Raw genomic sequence first — 19812 nt, 5'->3', positions numbered from 1 at the left:
TTTTCCTGCTGCTTCTTCTTTGGGAAGAAAATGAATGTGAGGCGTTGCTGGTGGCTGTGCGAGGGAAAATGATGGGGGAGAAGCCAGGAACCTGACACCGATTTATAAAAAGGAGTCTGGGGCCTGGCGTGGCAGTTGTGGTGGCCGACATCTGTAAGCCCAGCGCTCAGGAGGCCGAGGCAGGAGGGTAGGGTGGCTGCGAGTTCCAGGCCAGCTTGGACTATATAGTGAGACCCTGTCTCAAAAAGCAAAGAACTTGGACCGGGGATCTAGCTCAGTGGTTCCGCTCCCTGCCTCGCAACCGCAAGGTCCCGAGTGCGATCCCTGGTACCAAAAAAAAAAAAAAAGCTTTCGCACAGCAAGAGAAACTACCAACAGTGAAGAGACAGCCAACAGTTTGGGATTTTTTTTTTTTTCACCAGCTATTCATCAGAGAAAGGACTAATATCTAGAATATATAAACAGCTCAAAAATCAGACCCCCCCCCCAAATTTAAAGACCCAATAAAAAAACAAGTATCTCGGGGCCGGGGATTTAGTTCAGTGGTTTGCCGCCTGCTGCGCAAGCTCAAGGACCGGAGTTCGATCCCCGGTACCACAAAAAAAAAACCCAAGTATGTGAAATGAAAAGATACCTCTCAGATGAAGTAGAAACAGCAAATAAATATATGAAAAAATGTTCAACATCACCGGTCATTTGTGAAGTCCAAATTAAAACAACCCAGAGATTCGACTTCACTCCAGAAAGAATGGCTGCTATGAAGAAATCAACCAATAGGGACATAGATTTAGCTCAGTGGCAACGTGCCTGCCTGCCTGGCAAGCACAAGGTCCTGAGTTCGATCAAAAGAGAGAGAGAGAGAGAGAAAGAGACCAATAACAAATGCTGAAGGGGCCTCTGGGGAAAAAAGAACTCCTCTCCACTGTTGGGGGGAGTGCAGACTGGTACAACCACCGTGGAAATCAGTGTGGAGATTCCTCAAAAAACTAACCCTAGAGGTTTCATTTGACCCAACTATACCTCTTGTCGTTATCTTCCCCAAAGAATTAAAAGCATCATACCACAGCGATCTATGTGCACCCATGTTCATAGCAGCTCAGTTTGTATTAACTAAATCTTGGAAATAGCCCAAGAGCCCATCACAAATGGATAAAGATGGGGGGGGGGGGGTTGCTACCATGGATGGAACTCAGGTCCTTTGCTCTTGCGAGACAGGCAGCAGAACCACTGAGCTAAATCCCCGGCCCTAAATGGATGGACTTTGAAACAATACTCTTAAGCAAAATAAATCAGACACATGTTTGAGTGCCGCGTACTCCGGTGTGAGAAACCAAAAGTGGAAATAAGGACTAAAATTGTGGACATTGGGTCAATAATGTCCAAAAATTATGGGTTTCTTCCTATTCTGGGAAGGGAGAGGTCATCTGTATCCAGGATTGAATGAATGTCTGCGACTTTGTCTAATGGGAAAGACATCTTTGGAATGGCATTTCCTTGTCGGAAGCAATGCTACATAATTTTAGGGTAAAATCATTTGGTTAGCCTAGTTCTCTTGTCTACAGCCCAGCTACAGAATAACTCCAGTTTGACCTCCGGTCATAACTGAGACTTCAGTGATCCAGTGATGCTGTGATTCTCCAGGACAAGAAACATCCTGGGAGCTGAAAACATCCTGGGAGAACAAACATCTGCTCAGTTCCTCATTGTTCTTAGATTTCCACTGCCCGCCCCAGCCTTTTGTTACACCTTGTTTATCCCAATGTGAACTACTGAACTCTGTATTTCATTTGTTACATTTGTTTCTCCCGATGTACAGTAAACTGGGGGATTTTGTCTTTGCCGCCCAGAGCAGCACTGATCAGACCCAAAGCTCAGCTTCTTCTCAGTCTCATTTGTCTACCTTTCCTGTCATTCGCCTTGTGCTGCCTTGGCTCACAGGAGACCAGGACTCACTCCAGAGGTTCTGGTAACGCCCCCTTCCCCTGTTCCCTACATTTCCTAATGGGTGTTTCCTAATAATCTCCACATAGATGACCAGATGGGGGCTGTGTTTAAGAATCGTGCCTTTGGGGCAGCCCACTTTCTGGTCCCCTTCTGTCTCTCTTAGAGACAGAAGCTTTCTTTCTCTCAATAAATTTTTTTCTACTCAAAAAAAAAAAAAAAAAATAGAAAAAAAGAATGGTGCCTTTTTCAAATACTGGTGGTCCCAGAGTCTGGTTATCTACCCAAAGGCCTGCATTTTAGCTTTTTTTTTTTTTTTTTTTTTGGTACCTGGGATAGAACTCAGGACCTTGTGCTTGCAAGGCAGGCAGCGGTGCCACTGAGCTAAATCCCTGGCCCCATTTTGGCTTTTTTTGACATCCACTTAATCTGGCAGTCTGAACCCCTTTCCCCAACTGAATTCTGACTTTTGTGCTCTGAGAACTTTTCCCCCAGAACTGGGCCCACCTTAACAGTCTATCTTCTGTCTAATCTATGTAAATTCTGTGGTGGCTATCTATGTAAAATACAGTCAAAATTTATTGTACATAGTTTCTATTGAATGTTAAAGAAAACAAAAAAAGAAGACAGTAAAATAGGAAGTAGGGGGTGGGGGATTTAGCTCACTGGTGCCGCCACCTGCCTTGCAAGCACAAGGTCCTGAGTTCAATCCCCAGTACCAAAAAGAAAAAAAAAAAAAAGGTAGTAGGGAGAAGTTCTAATAATTTGCCAAATTATATATTCTGTGGTTTGAAAAATATTTCAATATATATTCTAATTTGTGTCATTTATACTGCTAGATCCTCTTAGTTCATTAAAAAGAAAGTTTTTTACAATTATCTATTTGCTTCTTTTTGTAAGAGTCTTTTTTGTCTAAGTACGTACTTTAACATTTTGGCCATTCTTTTAAGATTATAGGGACCAGGGATTTAGCTCAGCGGTTCCAGCGGCTGCCTTGCAAGCCCAAGGTCCTGAGTTCGACCCCAGTTACCAAAAAAAAAAAAAAAAAGATTATGGTACACAGTGTATTAACTAATGTTATTCTTTAATTTGTGATGATTTTTTTTGATGGTACTAGGGATCGAACTCAGGACTTTGCACTTGTGAGGCAGGCGCGGTGCCACTGAGCCAAATCCCCAGCCCCTGCTTTATTTTTTCATAGAAGTGTTTTTTAAAAGTATTTTCTTTATTAATATCTATTTGTCTTACATTGAAATAAAAATAAAAGAACAAGGCGTCTCGGAGCTGTATGGCTGTCATGAATGATGAGTGGAAGACGTGCTGTGGAAGGGCAGCAGGTGCTGCTGGACCGGAAGTGTGAGGATAGACTGTCCATTGAGTTTGCTGCAGTACCGCACCCTGGCACCTGGCTGACACAAAACTATTTCTAGAGTGAAAGAGTCAACCAATGAATGGGTGAAAAAAAGCTAAAAGATTGGAAGCAGAGGGCACTCTGAGGTGCAGTTGGCTGCAATGGGGACATTTTTACTTGCAGAACTGGGGCGCCAGGAGTCAGCTCAGTGGTCCTGCGCCTGCCTGGCAAGTGCAAGGTCCTGAGTTCCATCCCCCATAACAAAAAAAACCAAAAAACAAAAAACTGGGACCACAAACAATAAATCTTAAATTGGTACAAACTGCAATATAGAAATGCAGTTTCCTGCAAAATGGATTTTGTATTTCTAAAGAACTACAAAAAAAAGAACCACAAAGAATCCATAGCTTTGCACCCCAAGTATAGTATAGGGAATTTTCCTGTTTCAAAGAATCTAAGTTTTTAGGACCCAGGATTTAGCTCAGTGGCACCATGCCTGCCTCACAAGGGTAAGGTCCCGAGTTTGATCTCCGGTACCCAAAAACAAAAAAAAGAATCTCAATCTTCAAACGTAGAACACTGATATTTTATTCATCAGGCTTTTAAATTAGTTTTTGTTCTTTGAGGTGAGTTCTCACAATGATGCTGGCCTTGAACTCCTGGGCTCAAGCAATCTTCCCGCCTCAGTTCCCACGGTGCCGGCTGTTTTAGTATTTGCTCTGTTTTGTTTTTAACTCTCCAGACTTGTCAGGCAGATGAGTAGATAGAGACCTCCTGCCATTACAGGTTGCTTCCCATTGGCCTAGTAAGGAGCCCTGTCTTTACTGAAAAACAAAGAACACTAGACAAATTAATCTTAAGAAGTGTCACAGGTTTTCAGTTTCCTGGCAAGGGAACCAGCAAGGTGTCAAAAGAGTAAGTGATGGCCGGGGATTTAGCTCAGTGGTTTTGCTGCCTGCTGCGCAAGCGCAAGGACCTGAGTTCGATCCCCGGCACCAAAAAAAAAAAAAAAAGTAAGTGATGATGCTGGGGGTGTGGAGGGAAACCAGTGGCCCAACAGTACCTAATTACTAAAGATACTAATGGGTCCTGACCCGGAAAGCCAGGTCAGGAAGTGGGAGACACCAGGGGTTCTGCCGTGGACTTGAGAAACAGAAAACTGCATGGGAAAGCTGGTGACGGATCCACCTGTGCTGTTAACCAGAATAACACTTTCATTTCCTGGTATGCGCAATTAATCATAAAGGCATAGAGCAAGACCACAGGCATCAGCAAAGCTAGTGAAGATTCTACATTTATTTAGTCACTTTTTTGAGACAGGGTCTCGCTATGTAGCTCAAGCTGGTCTTGAACTCACTATGTAGCTCAAGCTGGCCTCGAACTGGAAGCAATCCTCCTGGCTTGGGCTCCCACGTGCTGAGATCACAGGTGTGCACCACCACACCCCGCCTATTTACTCATTTTTGAGACTGGGCTTCAAACTCCTCTGCTCAAGCAACCAAGCTGTTACTGGACAGAGTCTGAGCCAGAGAACCTGAACCCACCCTACCCGCAGAATTAAGTTGTAAACTCACTGACACTTGTAGCACAAAAAGAATTATGAGGACCTGCCAGTAAGAAGCATAAAGGGATTCGGCCTAGAGATTTAGCTCAGTGGTGCCACCACCTGCCTCGCAAATGCAAGGTCCGAGTTTGATCACCAGTACCAAAAAAAAAAAAAAAAAAAAAAAAAGAAGCATGAAGGGATTAGGCAGAAATTTAAAAGTACACATTCAAAGAAATAGTGTATTCTCCAGAGAGAGGAACATCATGATCTGGAGCTGGGTACAAAGGTGAGCACCACCATGTCCGGCTCCGAGCTCTTTTTTATTTTTATTTTGAGACAGGTTCTCGCTAAGTTGGTAAATCGCCCAGCCTGGGACTAAACTTTCTTTTTTTTTTTCATTTAGTTTATTGGTACATTTTAGGCATACAATACTGTTACATTCACCATTGGGATCTTGTACCTGTACATGACGCATCTTGGTTCCCATCTTTTCCCCACTCCCCTGCCCTCCCTTCAACTCCTCCACCCCTCCCTATTTACAAAGACTGTTTCCATTTTTTCCTTTTCTCATATTTTTTCCTTTCCCTTCTTTCCTTTCCCCTACCCCTCCCATTCCCCTACCCCTTTAGACCTTTTCTTCCTATTTCACATTATTAATTATTCATTTTGGGGGATCAAACTTTCGATCCCGCTGCCTCAGGCACCTCCAGCCCGGGATCACAGACGCGCGCCATCGCGTCCGCCGGGTTCCTCATTTATTACGTATTTGGTCTCCCCTAGATGTGACTGCTTTGTTTTGTGCAGTAGCCCCAGACCGAGCAGCCAGCACACACCTTGTAAGTGAAGGGGGTCGACGCCCCGCGCCCAGCCCAGGGAAGGCGGCGACAGGACCGCAAATGAATCACCGTGAGCTTCAGGAACGCTTCTACGAGATTTGAGCTCGCTCGGCCACCGTAGAGTTTAGACCGGAAAAAGAGCGTCTCCTTCCGGGCTTCGCTGTGGTCCCGCAGGGCTCTGGGCTGCGGAGGATCGGAGCCGGCTCCGTGTGGAGCTGAGGCTCCGCCTGGGCGCGGGCGCGGCGGCCATGGCGACGCCGGCGCTCGAGCGCTGGGTCCAGGAGGAGCTGCACTCGGTGCTGGGGCTGAGCGAGCGGCACGTGGCCCAGTTCCTCATCGGAACCGCGCAGCGCTGCGCCTCGGCCGAGGAGTTCGTGCAGCGCCTGCGGGACACCGACACGCTGGACCTGGACGGGCCGGCGCGGGACTTCGCTCTGCGGCTGTGGAGCAAGGTGCCGGGCGCCGGGCGCGTGAGGACGGGAGGCCCAGCGTCCCGGGCCTTACCCAGGACCCGTGTTACCTGCATGTTCCGATTGGGTAGCGATGTTACTGTGCTTCTGCCTTCGCGCTGAATTACTTCCTAGCCCTTTGTTTACTTTTTGTGCTGAAGTTGGGTCTCTCGCTAAATTACCCAGGCTGGGCTTGACTTTGCGATCATGAAGCCTCAGCCTCCCAGACTAATGAGATTACAGGCATGTGCCACCTCACTTAGCACCCCCCCCCCCCCATTTTTTGAGACAGGGTCTCGCTGTGCAGTTCAGGCTGGCCTTGAACTCACTGTGTAGCCCAGGCTCGCCTTGAACTTGTGGTGATCCTCCTGCCTCAGCCTCCTGAGTGCTGGGATTACCAGCATAGGCCACCACACCTGGCATTGTGGCTGCATTTTTTTTTTTTTTTTTTTTTTTGGTACCAGGGATTGAACTCAGGACCTTGCGCTTTCGTGGCATGCGCCGGAACCACGGAGCTAAATCCCCGGCCCTGGGGCTGCATTTTTAACAAGTTTCCAAGTGATATTGATGGTCCGAGGACCAAATTTTGCATAGCCAGGCTGTAAGAGATGTATGTGTGAAGCACGGCAGAGGCCAGTGGTGTGATCGGGCCAAGCAGGCCCAAGAGTCTCTGGGATTTGTTAGGTTGGGAGTGGGGAAGGGGGTCAAAGTACAAAAGGTGAGCTCCTGGTGGACAGGACTGCCTCTCCTCCCTTGTCTCCCACCTACCCAGCATGGCCTGCCTTACAGAACAGGTGCTTGGGAGTGGACAGCAAGTGGGCAAGCGTTCGGAGAACGCACATGGCCTGGCCCAGACGGCCCATGCGGTGCCTGATGAGAGATGAAGTAGCCTGTGTGCCTGGGCTGGGACACAGTTCAGTGGGAGAGCACTTGCCTGACATGCTCTTGGCTCTGGGTTAGAAAACCAAAAAAGTGCCGTGAGGGGTAAGGATGTGAGTATCTGTTCATCAGTCCACTGTTGGGTTCTAGTGTCATTTGACGTGCATGGTCATATTGCAGAATAGCCCTAGGTGCACATCCGGAACCCCAGCTACTTAGATGAGATAAGGCGTGTTCAGGGTGGTATGGCCGTAGACAACCCCAGCTACTCAGGAGGCTGAAGCAGAAGGATCACTAATTTGAGACCAGCATGGTCCACTTAGTGAGATTGTGTCTCAAAATAAAATAAGGCCTGAGAATGCATCGCAGCGGTAGAGCACTGCCTAGCTTTTGTGAGGCCCTGAGTCCAATCCCTAGTGTCGCCAAAAAGTTCATTTTGCAAGATAATCCTTGTAGCATGTCTTTCTTTGGATAGGGATGACTTAATCATGGGGAAGAGCAGAGCTCTGAGAAAGGCTGAACAAGTGATAATTGAATTTAAGAATGTGAACTCTGAAGGCAGGGATTATTATTCATTTACTTACTGGTACTGGGGATTGAACCTGGGGTGCTCTCCCATTGAGCTGAATCCTTCACTACGTTGCCCAGGCTAGGCTCAAACTTATAAACCTGTTGGTTCAGCCTCCCTGTAACTGGGCTTACAGCTGTGCACCATCCCACCCAGCCAAAGGCAGGGATTTCTGTGTCTTCTTTGTTCCTGTATCCGTGGTACCTGGTAAGTACTTGGCACGCAGGCCAGGCTCCCACAGACGTTTGTTAAATGAATGAGTTCAGCAGCTGCTGACCCTGCTTCAGACTGCTTACCTGTGTGCGGCCAAGCTGGTTGACATGGAGAAGTCCTGGGCAGGGGCTGGAGCTCCATGCTTACCTCGCTTGCCCAAGGCCCTGGGTTCAATCTCAGTGTCATGAGAAAAAAATAAATCAACTAGTTCCTTAATTTGGGGGCAGAGCTAGGTGGGGGGCAGAGGTCACAGCCACAGTCTCCCCTCTACTTCTAGGTACCTCGGAAGGCGGCAGCGGAAAAGCCAGCGCGGGCAGCAGAGCGGGAGGCCCGGGCCCTGTTGGAGAAGAGCCGGTCGTACCAGCTGCTGGAAGACAGTGAGGCCAGCGGTGAGGAGACAGTGGGGAGCGCGGGGAGCAGCCTGCAGAAGAAGAGGAAGAGGCGGAAGCACCTCAGGAAGAAACGGCAGGAGGAGGAGGAGGAGGAGGAAGGGGTTTCTGAGAGCTGGAAGAAGACAGCGTAAGTTGGAAGCGGGGCTCAGGGCTGGGGCCGGGACAGTGGGCAGAGAGCCTTGGGGCTGGGCCTGTGTAAGCGCCTGGGCTCGGCTGCAGGGGGAGCAGGCAGCAGGCAGAGAAGACAGCGGAGTCGGAGGATGAGTGGGAGCGGACCGAGCGGGAGCGGCTGCAGGACCTGGAGGAGCGAGACGCCTTTGCCGAGCGGGTCCGGCAGAGGGACAAGGACCGGACTCGCAACGTCCTGGAGCGGTCAGATAAGAAGGTGTGGGGGGCAGAGCTCCTGGGTGAGTCTGGGGCTGGCTCTGATGGCGGCCACCGTGGCCTTGGGGAAGAGGGATGTCTCCCGCTCCTCCCTGTGGCAGGAGGACCCCGTGGGTTTGGGGCTGAGGGGATGTTTCCTTGGGCCTGCTCAGAGGGAACTGCGAAGGGACCTCGTGACTAAAGGGAATCGGCTTCATCCCTGCTGGTTTCCTCTCCTAGGCTTATGAAGAGGCTCAGAAGCGTCTGAAGATGGCCGAGGAGGACCGGAAAGCCATGGTGAGTTCCAGGGTCCAGGGAGCCAAGAGCAGAAGCTAGAAGGAAAGGCCTCACGCTGTGGTGCTGAGCTCTGGGGCGCGGGGCTGCACAGGAAGCGTGCGTGCAGTGTGCTGGTGCGGGGCTGCGGCTCTGAGGAGGGGCTTGGCTGACAGGAGGTGGCTGAGGGTGGGCAGGCAGCACACTCTGGGACCAAACCGCACTGGGTGTCAGGCAGCTGAAGGCCAGCTTCCCTGTCCTGAGACTTCGCAGGCGGGATGTTGTTGGGGTAGTGGGAGGGCAGGCAAGGCCACTGTCCGGAGACGCCTGTCCAGCTTAGGCACGCCGTCTGTCTCTGGCCACCTCAGCCCCTTGACCTCCCTGTGGGCTCCTGAGTTGGCCTCCTAACTGGGCAGCGATCGTGGCCTGCTAATTCATGAGCTGGGCTGTTCATGGTGTGAGTCTAGGTGCTGCGGACAGTTGTCCAGACGAGCCAAGTCCACTGCAATTCCCCCGAAGAAGCTTGGGACTCTGGAGGCTCTGAGGGTGGCCCAGAGCCCCCTCATCAGTTCATTTCCTGCCCCACCCTGCAGACGACTGTTGGGAGTCTGCTGAGGCACCCTTCGGGACATCCCAGTGTTTTATTTGAATGCAGTCAGGGCTCGCACAGTGGCCTTCGGTCGTTAGGCTGCTTGAGTTTGTTTTGTGTATTCTGCCTCTCGTCTTGTACAGTCCTGCATTCTGGACCTGCCTGATCCTTACCTTGTGGTGTTAATTCTTCTAACCCCTGTGTTTCCTTTGAAGTGGAATCTGGGTCTAAAGCTTTTCAAGGTTCAGATCAGAAGTGTCTTCTGCCTTCCCTCTGGGGGAGATTTTATTAGGGAAGAGCATCTGGGCAGTCGAGGGTTGGTTTTCCTTCAGATCTGGTGTCTGCCTGCTCGGCCCCACGTTTGTTTTTTTTTAATTCCTTCTCCATACCAGGGGTCGAACTCAGGACCTTGTGCTTGCAAGGCAGGCGGCAGCACCACTGAGCTCAATCCCCGGCCTTCAAGGTTCAGATTAAACAGTGCGGCGGGGTCACCTCTGGAGCAGTGGTGGGCACCTTACTTTGCACCACCTGGGGAACAGAGGCAGTTGTGCACCTGCTGGAACACCTGTGCTATCGACTCACAGCCTTTAGCTAACATCGTTAGCAACCACTGCTTAACTTTCCAGTCTTTTCTGTGTGTGTGTCACTGGGGATTAGACTGAGGGTCTTTGCACTGAGCTACATCCCCAGCACCCCCTTTAATTTTTGGGATAGGGTCTCTAAGTTGCCTAGGCAAGGCAAGGCTGAACTTGTAATCCTCCCTCAGCCTCTCAAGTGCTGAGAGACAGCCATGTGCCACTATGCCAGACTTTTGCTCATATTTCTTTAAATCATCTGTTGGGCATGGTGGCACACGCCTGTGATCCCAGCACTTGGGAGGCTCAGGCAGGAGGGTCCCAAGTTCGAGCCCAACCTGGGCAATTTAGTGACTTAGTGAAACTAGGTCTCAAGATTGGAAAGGGCCGGGGGTGTGGCTGAGTGCGAAGGCCCTGGGTTCAATTCCAAGTGCTGCCCAAAACACTCATCAGCCTTTTTGCTTCCTCCCTTTCCACTAATTGGGAAAAAAATAGTAAGAGCACAGTATCCATACAGTTGCCCTGCAGGAGGATCAGCATGAGTTCAAGGCCAGCCTGAACTACAGAACGAGACCCTGACTCAACAAAATCAATGGGCTGGGGACTTAGCTCAGTGGTTCCGCCGCCTGCCTCGCAAGCTAAGGACCCGAGTTCGATCCCTGGTACCAAAAAAAACAAAATCAAAAGCAAAATAATGAAATGGTCGCCCTAGTGGATCGGCACCAACAGGGTGCCACTGCCCAGGGGCATCCAGCCGGATTTTGCAGTGAGGGCAGTGCCTGTCCGAGGCGGCCACCCAGAGGGCCCCGTGGGCCCAGTGTTGGGGCGCACTGGGACGCGTGTCTGTAGCCTGGGGCGGGGAGGGCCACCTCCCCATGAGGTCAGTATGTGACTGGCTCCTGAGCCAGGTCCCGGAGCTGCGGAAGAAGTCCCGCCGCGAGTACTTGGCAAAGCGGGAGCGAGAGAAGCTGGAGGACCTGGAGGCCGAGCTGGCGGATGAGGAGTTTCTCTTCGGTGACGTGGAGCTGAGCCGACCCGAGCTCAGGGAGCTCAAGTACAAGCGGCGCGTGCGGGACCTGGCCCGGCAGTACCGGGCGGCCGGGGAGCAGGAGAAGCTGGAGGCCACCAGCCGCTACCGCATGCCCGAGGAGGCCCGAGGACAGGTGACGGTCGCCTCCGGGCCGGGAGCCCCTTGTCTTGCCCTGCGCAGTGCCCATGGGAGCAGGGCCCTGGGCAGAGCCCGCCCTGTCTTCATGCCCTCACGCGACCCCTCCACAGCCAGCTCGAGCTGTGGATCTTGTGGAGGAGGAGTCGGGCGCCCCCGGGGAGGAGCAGAGGCGCTGGGAGGAGGCCCGCCTGGGAGCAGCGTCCCTGAAGTTTGGGGCCCGAGACGCCGCCTCACAGGAGCCCAAGTACCAGCTGGTGCTGGAGGAGGAGGAGACCATCGAGTTCGTCCGAGCCACCCAGCTGCAGGGTGACGAGGTGAGCGGAGCGCTGGCCTGGGGCGGTGAAGGGCAGGCTCCTGGCCCTGGGCCTCACGGGTCTCCTCCCCCAGGAGCCCATAGCTCCGCCTGGCTCGGCCCAGGCCCAGCAGGAGTCTATCCAGGCCGTGCGCCGCAGCCTCCCTGTGTTCCCCTTCCGGGAGGAGCTGCTGGCTGCCATCGCACAGCACCAGGTCCTCATCATCGAAGGCGAGACGGGCTCGGGGAAGACCACCCAGATCCCGCAGTACCTCTTCGAGGAGGTACGGTCATCCCGCTTGGGGAGGCTGATGGGCACCGTGCCCCAGGCCTGCCCGAGCCCTTGCCGTGAGGCCTCCAGTTGTCTCTTACCTGTCCTCTGCATGCGTCAAGAGGTTCTTAAGAGTAAGGACCGTGCCTCTCGTGTTTCCGTTCTCTCTCCTGCATGGGGCGCCTGCCTGGCAGGCATCTGTTGCCTTCAGGCCAGGAGGATGTGTGGACAGTCGACATCCTCCTCCCCATACTGAGTGAAGGGCTTGTGTCCCTGCCCTTTGACCTTTTTCTCCCGTTGCTTCTGGGTCTGCTCAGCTGGGTGGTCCCTTTCCAGCTCAGTCTAGCACTGCTCTGTCCTTGACCCCTGCAGACCTAGGGCTGCAGGAGCCTCGCACCCCTGCAGGGCCCATCTGTCTTTTGGCTGCTGCCCTCCTCCGGCTTCTCCCCCTGCCCTGCCTGGCTTTTACAGTTTCTTTCTCTGAATTGTGGCTGGGTCTCAGGGATGTATTTAGCCAGGAGACCTTTTCCTTCTCCTTCGTTACTCAGGGTTACACGAAGAAGGGTATGAAGATCGCCTGCACCCAGCCCCGCAGAGTGGCAGCCATGAGTGTGGCCGCCCGCGTGGCCCGGGAGATGGGTGTGAAGCTCGGGAATGAGGTGGGTTCTGAGGGGGCTCAGTCTGCCAACCCTTGGGCCCACCCTGCAGGTGTTGGCTTCTCGTTCGCTGTCCTAGGCTCTCCTCGGGGTACAGCAGCCCACTTTTGTTTGCCAACGGCCCCCTTGTCCAGGTCGGCTACAGCATCCGATTTGAGGATTGCACGTCAGAGCGAACGGTCCTCCGCTACATGACGGACGGGATGCTGCTCCGAGAGTTTCTCTCCGAGCCTGACCTGGCAAGTTACAGGTGCGCGGGAGGCCCCGGCTCCCTCTCCCTCGGGAGAGCCGTCTTCTCCCCCACTCTGCGCTGTCCTGCGTCCTTTGATCTTTTTTCTCCCCCACCAGGCTGGCCATTGTCTTCTGAATAACCCAGCAGTTTTTCAGTCTCCGTCACTCAAATGGTCTTAGACTTGACCTCAGTCCCTGAGCTGGGCTGCGGAGGGGATGCTGCGGAGAAAGCCTTTGGCCTGCCCTGCTTCCCCGTTCGCTCCCAGCGTTCAGAGTACCAGGGCAGCAGAGTGAGTGGTGTTTTGGCCCTGGATGCCATGAGGAGGGCATGTGGAGAGCTTGGAGGGCAGGATCTTGGCCCAGCGAGGCTCCCTAGAAATGCTCAGAGCCGGGACCTTGTGTCCCTGTAGAGGGGGCTGGAGATGGCTGTTGGTCCTCAGCCAAGCCTCGGGCAGCTCTGTCTGTGAGCAGTGAGCTCTCAGCGCTGGCAGTGGCCAAGCGGCCGGCTGAGCGAGTGAGGGGAGAAGGGATTTGTGATGGGGTGTGGGCACTTGCACAGCTGGGTGGTGCACGCCTTCCCCCCCAGGCCTTCAAACTGAGCTACGCCCCAGCCATGTTTTTTCAATTGTTTGAGTCAAGGTCTTGCAAAATTTCCCAGATTGGGCTTGGACTTGGTGATCCTCCTGCCTCAGCCTTCCAGGGTACGGGGTTATGGGATGGTGCCACCATGCGCAGTCAGTAGGCACCTTTTCAGCTCCTGAGAGGCTGCGACTTTCTGCTCCCGGAAGGCCCCAGTGGACCTCTCACACAGATGCGATTTCACCCTTCACATCTCTTGCACAAGTCTCTGAGACCCAGGCGGGCCAGGCAGTTACTGTCTGCGTGGTGGGTTGCCCTGGAGGGCTTCATCTGTCAGGGTGTTTTTGGTTTCTTTGTACTAGGAATCAAACAGGGCCTTGAGCTTGCCAGCCGGCCGCTGCACCACTGAGCTACATCCCTGTGCATATCTGTCAGGGTCGAGTGCACAGGGCCGGGGTGGGATGAACTCCTGTGGGTTCGGCTGCAAACTAGAAAACCAAAGCAAGGATCCAGGAGAGGAAGGGGCCGTACACTGAGCCAGGTCAGGAGGGAGCCAGGGAGCGAGCGCCCTTGCCTTAGGTGGGTTCTGGGTGCTGATCGAGATGCCTGACTTGCCCCGGCCGGGCTTCCAGCCTGATGCCTCGGCTGCTCTGCAGGGCGGGTGGACTGCAGCCCTGATGTCCAGGCCTTTGCTGTGGGTCTTAGCAGCGGGTGCTGGCCTCTCCCCGGCGCCCTCCAGGTGTCCGTGTGCCCTTATCGGCCCAGGTGCAGCCCATATCGCCCTCGGGCCTCCCTCACCGTGCCCATCCCTTCCCAGCGTGGTGATGGTGGATGAGGCCCACGAGCGGACCCTGCACACAGATATTCTCTTCGGGTTAATCAAGGATGTTGCTCGCTTCCGACCTGAGCTCAAGGTCCTGGTAGCTTCAGCCACACTGGACACTGCCCGATTTTCCACCTTCTTTGATGATGCCCCTATCTTCCGAATTCCGGGTCGAAGGTTTCCTGTGGACATCTTTTATACCAAGGTGCCCGCTTGGGAGACATGGGCTTAGTCTGCTGTGGAGAAAGCAGGCCCTGTGGAGATTGCCTCAGCAGAGGAGGGTGGGATGGGAAGTCCAGAGAGGCGGCGGGAGGCGTTTCCCAAGCAGCTGGCACTACCGTCACCCTGTCTCCTGTTGCCCCAGGCTCCTGAGGCTGACTACCTGGAAGCCTGTGTGGTGTCGGTGCTGCAGATCCACGTGACACAGCCCCCTGGGGACATCTTGGTGTTCCTGACAGGGCAGGTGTGTGGTGAGTGGGCCAGGGACGGTGGATCCTGGGACACGGCGCCCGCTTGTGGGCCTCCGTGACCCCAGGGCCTCTGCCGTCTCTGCTGCAAACCCAGGAGGAGATCGAGGCCGCCTGCGAGATGCTCCAGGACCGCTGCCGCCGCCTGGGCTCCAAGATCCGCGAGCTCCTGGTGCTGCCCATCTACGCCAACCTCCCCTCGGACATGCAGGCCCGCATCTTCCAGCCCACGCCACCCGGGGCCCGCAAGGTCGGTTGGCAAGGCCACACTCCTTGGTCTGCGGTTCCCTCGTGGGTGGTGGAACAGAAGGTGGTGCCTCTCCCAGACAAGGTGGGAGCCCGGCACCGCTGCAGACACACTGGCGAGCAACCAGGCCCTGGCTCCAGGATGGAGAGGGTGACTTCGAGGTGACCCAGGGCACCGCTGCGTGTGCACCTGGAGGAGCAGCACTGTAGAGATGCAGCCCAGAGGTGGGGTTTATATGGGAACATTGTGGGGGGACAGAGGCAGGCCCAGGAGCTTCTGCGGTCAGGGTGGAGCGGTGGGTTCCAAGGTGCGCCGTGCTGCAGTGGCCGGGCTAGGTCCCTGGACTGAGGTGAAGCAGGACCTCTGATGCTGGCAGGAGGGTTCGCGCTTCAGTGGAGCCGGATGGCCATCAGAGGATTTTGAGCAGAGGTGGGACTTGCGCTCAACAAATATTTAATGAAGGGCGGGGAGTGTCAGTCAGTGGTGGAGCGCTTGCCTAGCAGACTCCAACCTCAGCACTGGGAAGCAGCACGTGTGGTCTTCCTGGTGCCCAGTGTTGGTGGGCATGCAGATTCCATGATGATCAAGGAAGTCCCTGTGGGCACAGAGCTGGCTATCTGCCAGGGGAGGACAGATGTGCACACACATCATGCGTTAGGGCTGGGGATTTAGCTCAGTGGTTTCGCTGCCTGCTGCGCAAGCGCAAGGACCTGAGTTCGATCTCCAGTAACAAAAAAAAAAAAAAAAAAAAGAATGGAATCACACATCGTGTGTGGTGCTAGGGGGAGCTCTGCAGAAGTCCAGAGGGGCCAGGCACGCTTGAGCGGAGCAAGGTGGAGGGCCCTGGTGCTAGGCGATGAGAGCAGAAAGGCTGCCAGAGCCCAGTGAGTCAGGCTTTGCAGGCTTGGATTTAATTCCAGAGCTGTGGGAAGCCACTGAAGGACTGGGCAGTGAGGTGCCAGCTTTATATTCTGAAGGGACTGTTCTGGATGCCATGTGACAAGGGCTAGGAGGAGAGATAGGGACATTTGTCAGGAGACTGACGGGAAGTGAGGTGTGAAGATGAATAGAAGGCTGGTGGGGAAGACCCCCATTTCCCGTTGCGGGGTGGGGGGATCCGAACCCTCTCTCTGTGGTCCTTCTGCAGACTGCCACCCCCATCGTCTCTCTTCTGCAAGCCTGGTCCCCTCTCCTGACCTCAGACTCCCATTCCCTCAGCCTCTACCCGTAACTGCCTGCTCTCCAGGGTTACCCAGTGGGAGGGACTCTGGGTGACCCCGAGTCCTCTCCCTCAGGTAGTTGTGGCAACAAACATTGCTGAGACATCGCTCACCATTGAGGGCATCATTTACGTGCTGGACCCAGGCTTCTGCAAGCAGAACAGCTACAACCCGCGCACAGGCATGGAGTCGCTCACGGTCACGCCCTGCAGCAAAGTGAGTCTGGTGTCCACAGCAGGTCCAGTGTGGAGGCAGCTGGATCCTCCTGGAGTCTGTACATAGACACTGCCTTTTCCCTCGCCCCTGGTTAGGCCTTAGCCAGCTACCTCCTGTCTTTCCAGGCCTCTGCCAACCAGCGGGCTGGCCGGGCGGGCCGAGTGGCTGCAGGGAAGTGCTTCCGCCTGTACACGGCCTGGGCCTATCAGCACGAGCTGGAGGAGACCACGGTGCCCGAGATCCAGAGGACCAGCCTGGGCAACGTCGTGCTGCTGCTCAAGAGCTTGGGTGATTGGGTGACCCGCGTGTCCTGGGATGGGCTGGGGCTCTCTGGTCCTGCCCAGGGCTCACCTGTCACTCCCACTTCGGCAGGGATCCATGATCTAATGCACTTTGATTTCCTGGACCCCCCGCCATACGAGACCCTGCTGCTGGCTCTGGAGCAGCTGTACGCCCTGGGAGCCCTCAACCACCTCGGGGAGCTGACCACGGTGAGGGCCTCCAGGACCCCTATCATGAGGGCAGGGGGACCAGGGGCGAACTGGCCTCACCCTTCTGTTTCCTCTCCTCAGTCTGGGCGGAAGATGGCAGAGCTGCCAGTGGACCCCATGCTGTCTAAAATGATCTTGGCCTCAGAGAAGTAAGCTCTGCCACCACCCAAGCCCCCAGCATGTGAACTGGCCTTCATAATATTCTCTAAGAAATAAGTTGCTAACACATTCCTAACAGCTCAAACCACTGGTGGTACACACGCTGAGTATCCCACTGGGAGGTTTGTACCACTTGCGGTATGAATGAACCTAATCATTTTTATTGGTCTTCATATTAATAAAATTAATAAAAGTCACCCAGTGCGACAGTCATGCATCATGTACCACTGGTGGTTCAAGCTGCCCAGCAGTGAGACATGAATTATAGTCCTGTCCTGAACATATTAAGCAAGATGTGTTGGTACACACCTGTAATCCTAGCGCTCTCGGAGACTGAGGCAGCAGGATTGCAAGTTTAAGCCCAATTTGGGCAACTTAGTGACTTAGTAAGCCCCTGTCTCAAAAACATAACCGAGAGGGCTGGGGATTTAGCTCAGTGGTTTTGCCGCCTGCTGCACAAGCCCAAGGACCCGAGTTCGAACCCCAGTACCAAAAAAAAAAAAAAACAAAAAAAGAGAAGGCTGGGTCTTCAGCTCAAGGTGAAGGTGCTGGGTTCAATCCCAATTCCATAGAAACAAAGCAAAAACAAGTTATCCAAGAGTAGTTGCCAGGTATGATGGTGCACACCTGAATCCCAGCTGCTTGGTAGGCTGAGGCAGGAAGATTGCAAGTTCAAGGCCAGCCTGGGCAACTTAGTGAGACAGTCTCAAAAAAAATAGATAAAATTGGGCTGGAGATTTAGCTCAGTGGTTTCGCCACCTGCTGCGCAAGCAAAAGGACCCGAATTTGATCCCCAGTACCAAAAAAAAAAAAATAGATAAAATGAAAAAATAAAATGGCTGGGGATGTAGCTCAAGAAGAAGGGGCTATTACTACAAAAGAGAAACCAAACTGTTAAGTCCCCTTTTCAAGGATCTGTGAAACACTGTCCCACCCAGGCTGTGGATGGCAGTGGAGGACTCCATGTGTGAAGGGTGCTGAGCGCGGCTGCCTTGGGAACTTGCTCCCTCATGGGGTTTCGGAGGGACACATTTGCTGTGGCTGTGGAGACCTGAATGCCATTCTTGCACTGCACCTAGGCTCAGCTCTTCATGGGCACACGTCCCTGCTGCAGCCCAGCAAGGGCCCTAGCGCCTCTGCCCTGCCCTCCTGTGTGACAGGGTTGGTCTGTGGCCCCCCTGCTGGCCCATGGCCTGCTGCTTCGCCCAGCAGAATCTGTGGTGGCTGAGTGCAGCCACCTCCCACCAGCTTCTCACAGGAGACGCCAGAGGGACCCCTTCCCCTCTGGTGTCTCTGCTCCTAGGTGTCTCGCTTTGTGCTCATCCTCTGCCTTTCCCACCCAGGTACAGCTGTTCAGAGGAGATCCTGACAGTGGCCGCCATGCTCTCTGTCAACAACTCCATCTTCTACCGACCCAAGGATAAGGTCGTTCACGCCGACAATGCCCGTGTCAACTTCTTCCTCCCTGGCGGCGACCACCTGGTTCTGTTGAACGTGTACACGCAGGTCCGTGGGGTTGGCCAGTGGGAATGTGGGTGATGTGGGGGAGAGCAGTCCTGTTGCACACTCAAGGCCCCTCCTTTCTCTTACGCTCTCTTCCCAGTGGGCCGAGAGTGGCTACTCTTCCCAGTGGTGCTATGAGAACTTTGTACAGTTCCGCTCCATGCGCCGAGCCCGGGATGTGCGGGAGCAGCTAGAGGGGCTCCTGGAGCGTGTGGAGGTGGGGCTCAGCTCCTGCCAGGGGGACCACATCCGTGTGCGCAAGGTCAGCACTGCTTCCCCTGATGAGCAGCTTCTCTTTCGTGCGTGTGAGCAGCACTGTCCCAGCTGGGGCTCTTCAGGGTGGAAGATGTGCTCTCTAGTGCTTTTCTCCCACCAGTGATATCTGTTCTTAGTGGGGGGTTTTGGTACCAGGGATCGAACTCTGGACCTTGTGCTTGCAAGGCAGGCACGGTGCCACTGATCTAAATCCTGACCCATGTTCTCAGTGTGTTGTTCAGGCATTGCTCACCTTTCTGGCTTTCCAGAAGCCTGAAGTACAAGTCTGAGGTCCCGATGTCCACCTTTGCCGTTGACCTGCCTGCTTGCTCCTTAGGCCATCACTGCTGGGTACTTCTACCACACAGCGAGGCTGACACGCAGCGGCTACCGCACAGTCAAACAGCAGCAGACAGTGTTCATTCACCCGAACTCTTCCCTCTTTGAGCAGCAGCCACGCTGGCTGCTCTACCATGAACTTGTCCTGACCACGAAGGAGTTCATGCGACAGGTGAGGGACAGTGGCCCCCCAGGTAGGTAGAGACTGGAGGCAGTGTGCAGGCAGCCGAAGAATGTAAGTTGATTGCCAGGGCTGATAAAGAAACCAGAAGTCACTAGTTTAATGTAGGATCAAATGGACATCCTTGCTGCCAGCTTGTCTTGGTCTCTTCCAAGATTTGAGAACTGCTGTTCATTCAGTGTTATCTGGTTATCCAGAGTCCGGGTGTTTAAGGTGCCGGGCTTTTATGGTGAACAGCAGGTGGAGTCTGTCTTCACAGAGTGGGCTTGTCTCCTCATCCTGGCTTTTCTCAGGGCTGGCTTCCTTGTTGTGGAAACAGGAAGAGGCATGTCTTCCCTCAGGGCCTGTAATAGGACCAGCCACCTTTTCTGGGCCCCAAAGTTGGGGAAGAGAGAGCCTTTCTTTGACTACACACCTGAGTCGATGTTGGCAAAGAAGGGAACCTTACTGATCTCTCTCGTAGGTGTTGGAGATCGAGAGCAGCTGGCTTCTGGAAGTGGCTCCTCACTATTATAAGGCTAAGGAGCTAGAAGATCCCCATGCTAAGAAAATGCCCAAAAAAGTAGGCAAGACCCGAGAAGAGCTAGGGTAGAGAAGGGGACGTGAATGGAACCCAACAGCAGTTCCTCCTTCTCTTTCTATACATTATTTTAATATCTGTTAAATAAAATTATTTTTGTTTTTGGTACTGGGGATCAAATTCGGGTCCTTGTGCTTGCGCAGCAGGTGGCAAAACCAC

At 53.8% G+C, this 19812-nt stretch overlaps 1 protein-coding gene across 1 annotated transcript; it reads left to right on the top strand.

Annotated features, from left to right (window-relative positions):
- Positions 1 to 5822: 5822 nt before the first annotated feature.
- Dhx16 (DEAH-box helicase 16) lies at positions 5823 to 19761 on the top strand. Its single transcript, XM_004847077.3, has 20 exons — positions 5823 to 6126; positions 8061 to 8302; positions 8395 to 8560; positions 8779 to 8835; positions 10884 to 11138; positions 11254 to 11457; positions 11531 to 11719; positions 12255 to 12365; positions 12497 to 12612; positions 13990 to 14200; positions 14360 to 14458; positions 14560 to 14712; positions 16005 to 16145; positions 16271 to 16433; positions 16518 to 16636; positions 16718 to 16785; positions 18139 to 18301; positions 18399 to 18560; positions 18891 to 19064; positions 19537 to 19761. The coding sequence occupies exons 1-20, from the start codon at positions 5923 to 5925 to the stop codon at positions 19663 to 19665; spliced, it is 3126 nt and encodes a 1041-aa protein (XP_004847134.1). The 5' UTR covers positions 5823 to 5922; the 3' UTR covers positions 19666 to 19761.
- Positions 19762 to 19812: the final 51 nt, after the last annotated feature.

Source organism: Heterocephalus glaber, unplaced genomic scaffold, assembly GCF_053883595.1.
Source record: "Heterocephalus glaber isolate CG9 unplaced genomic scaffold, H.glaber_assembly_v1.0 deba00001141, whole genome shotgun sequence".
Lineage (NCBI taxonomy): Eukaryota > Metazoa > Chordata > Mammalia > Rodentia > Bathyergidae > Heterocephalus > Heterocephalus glaber.
This window is presented reverse-complemented; position numbering and strand designations above follow the sequence as displayed.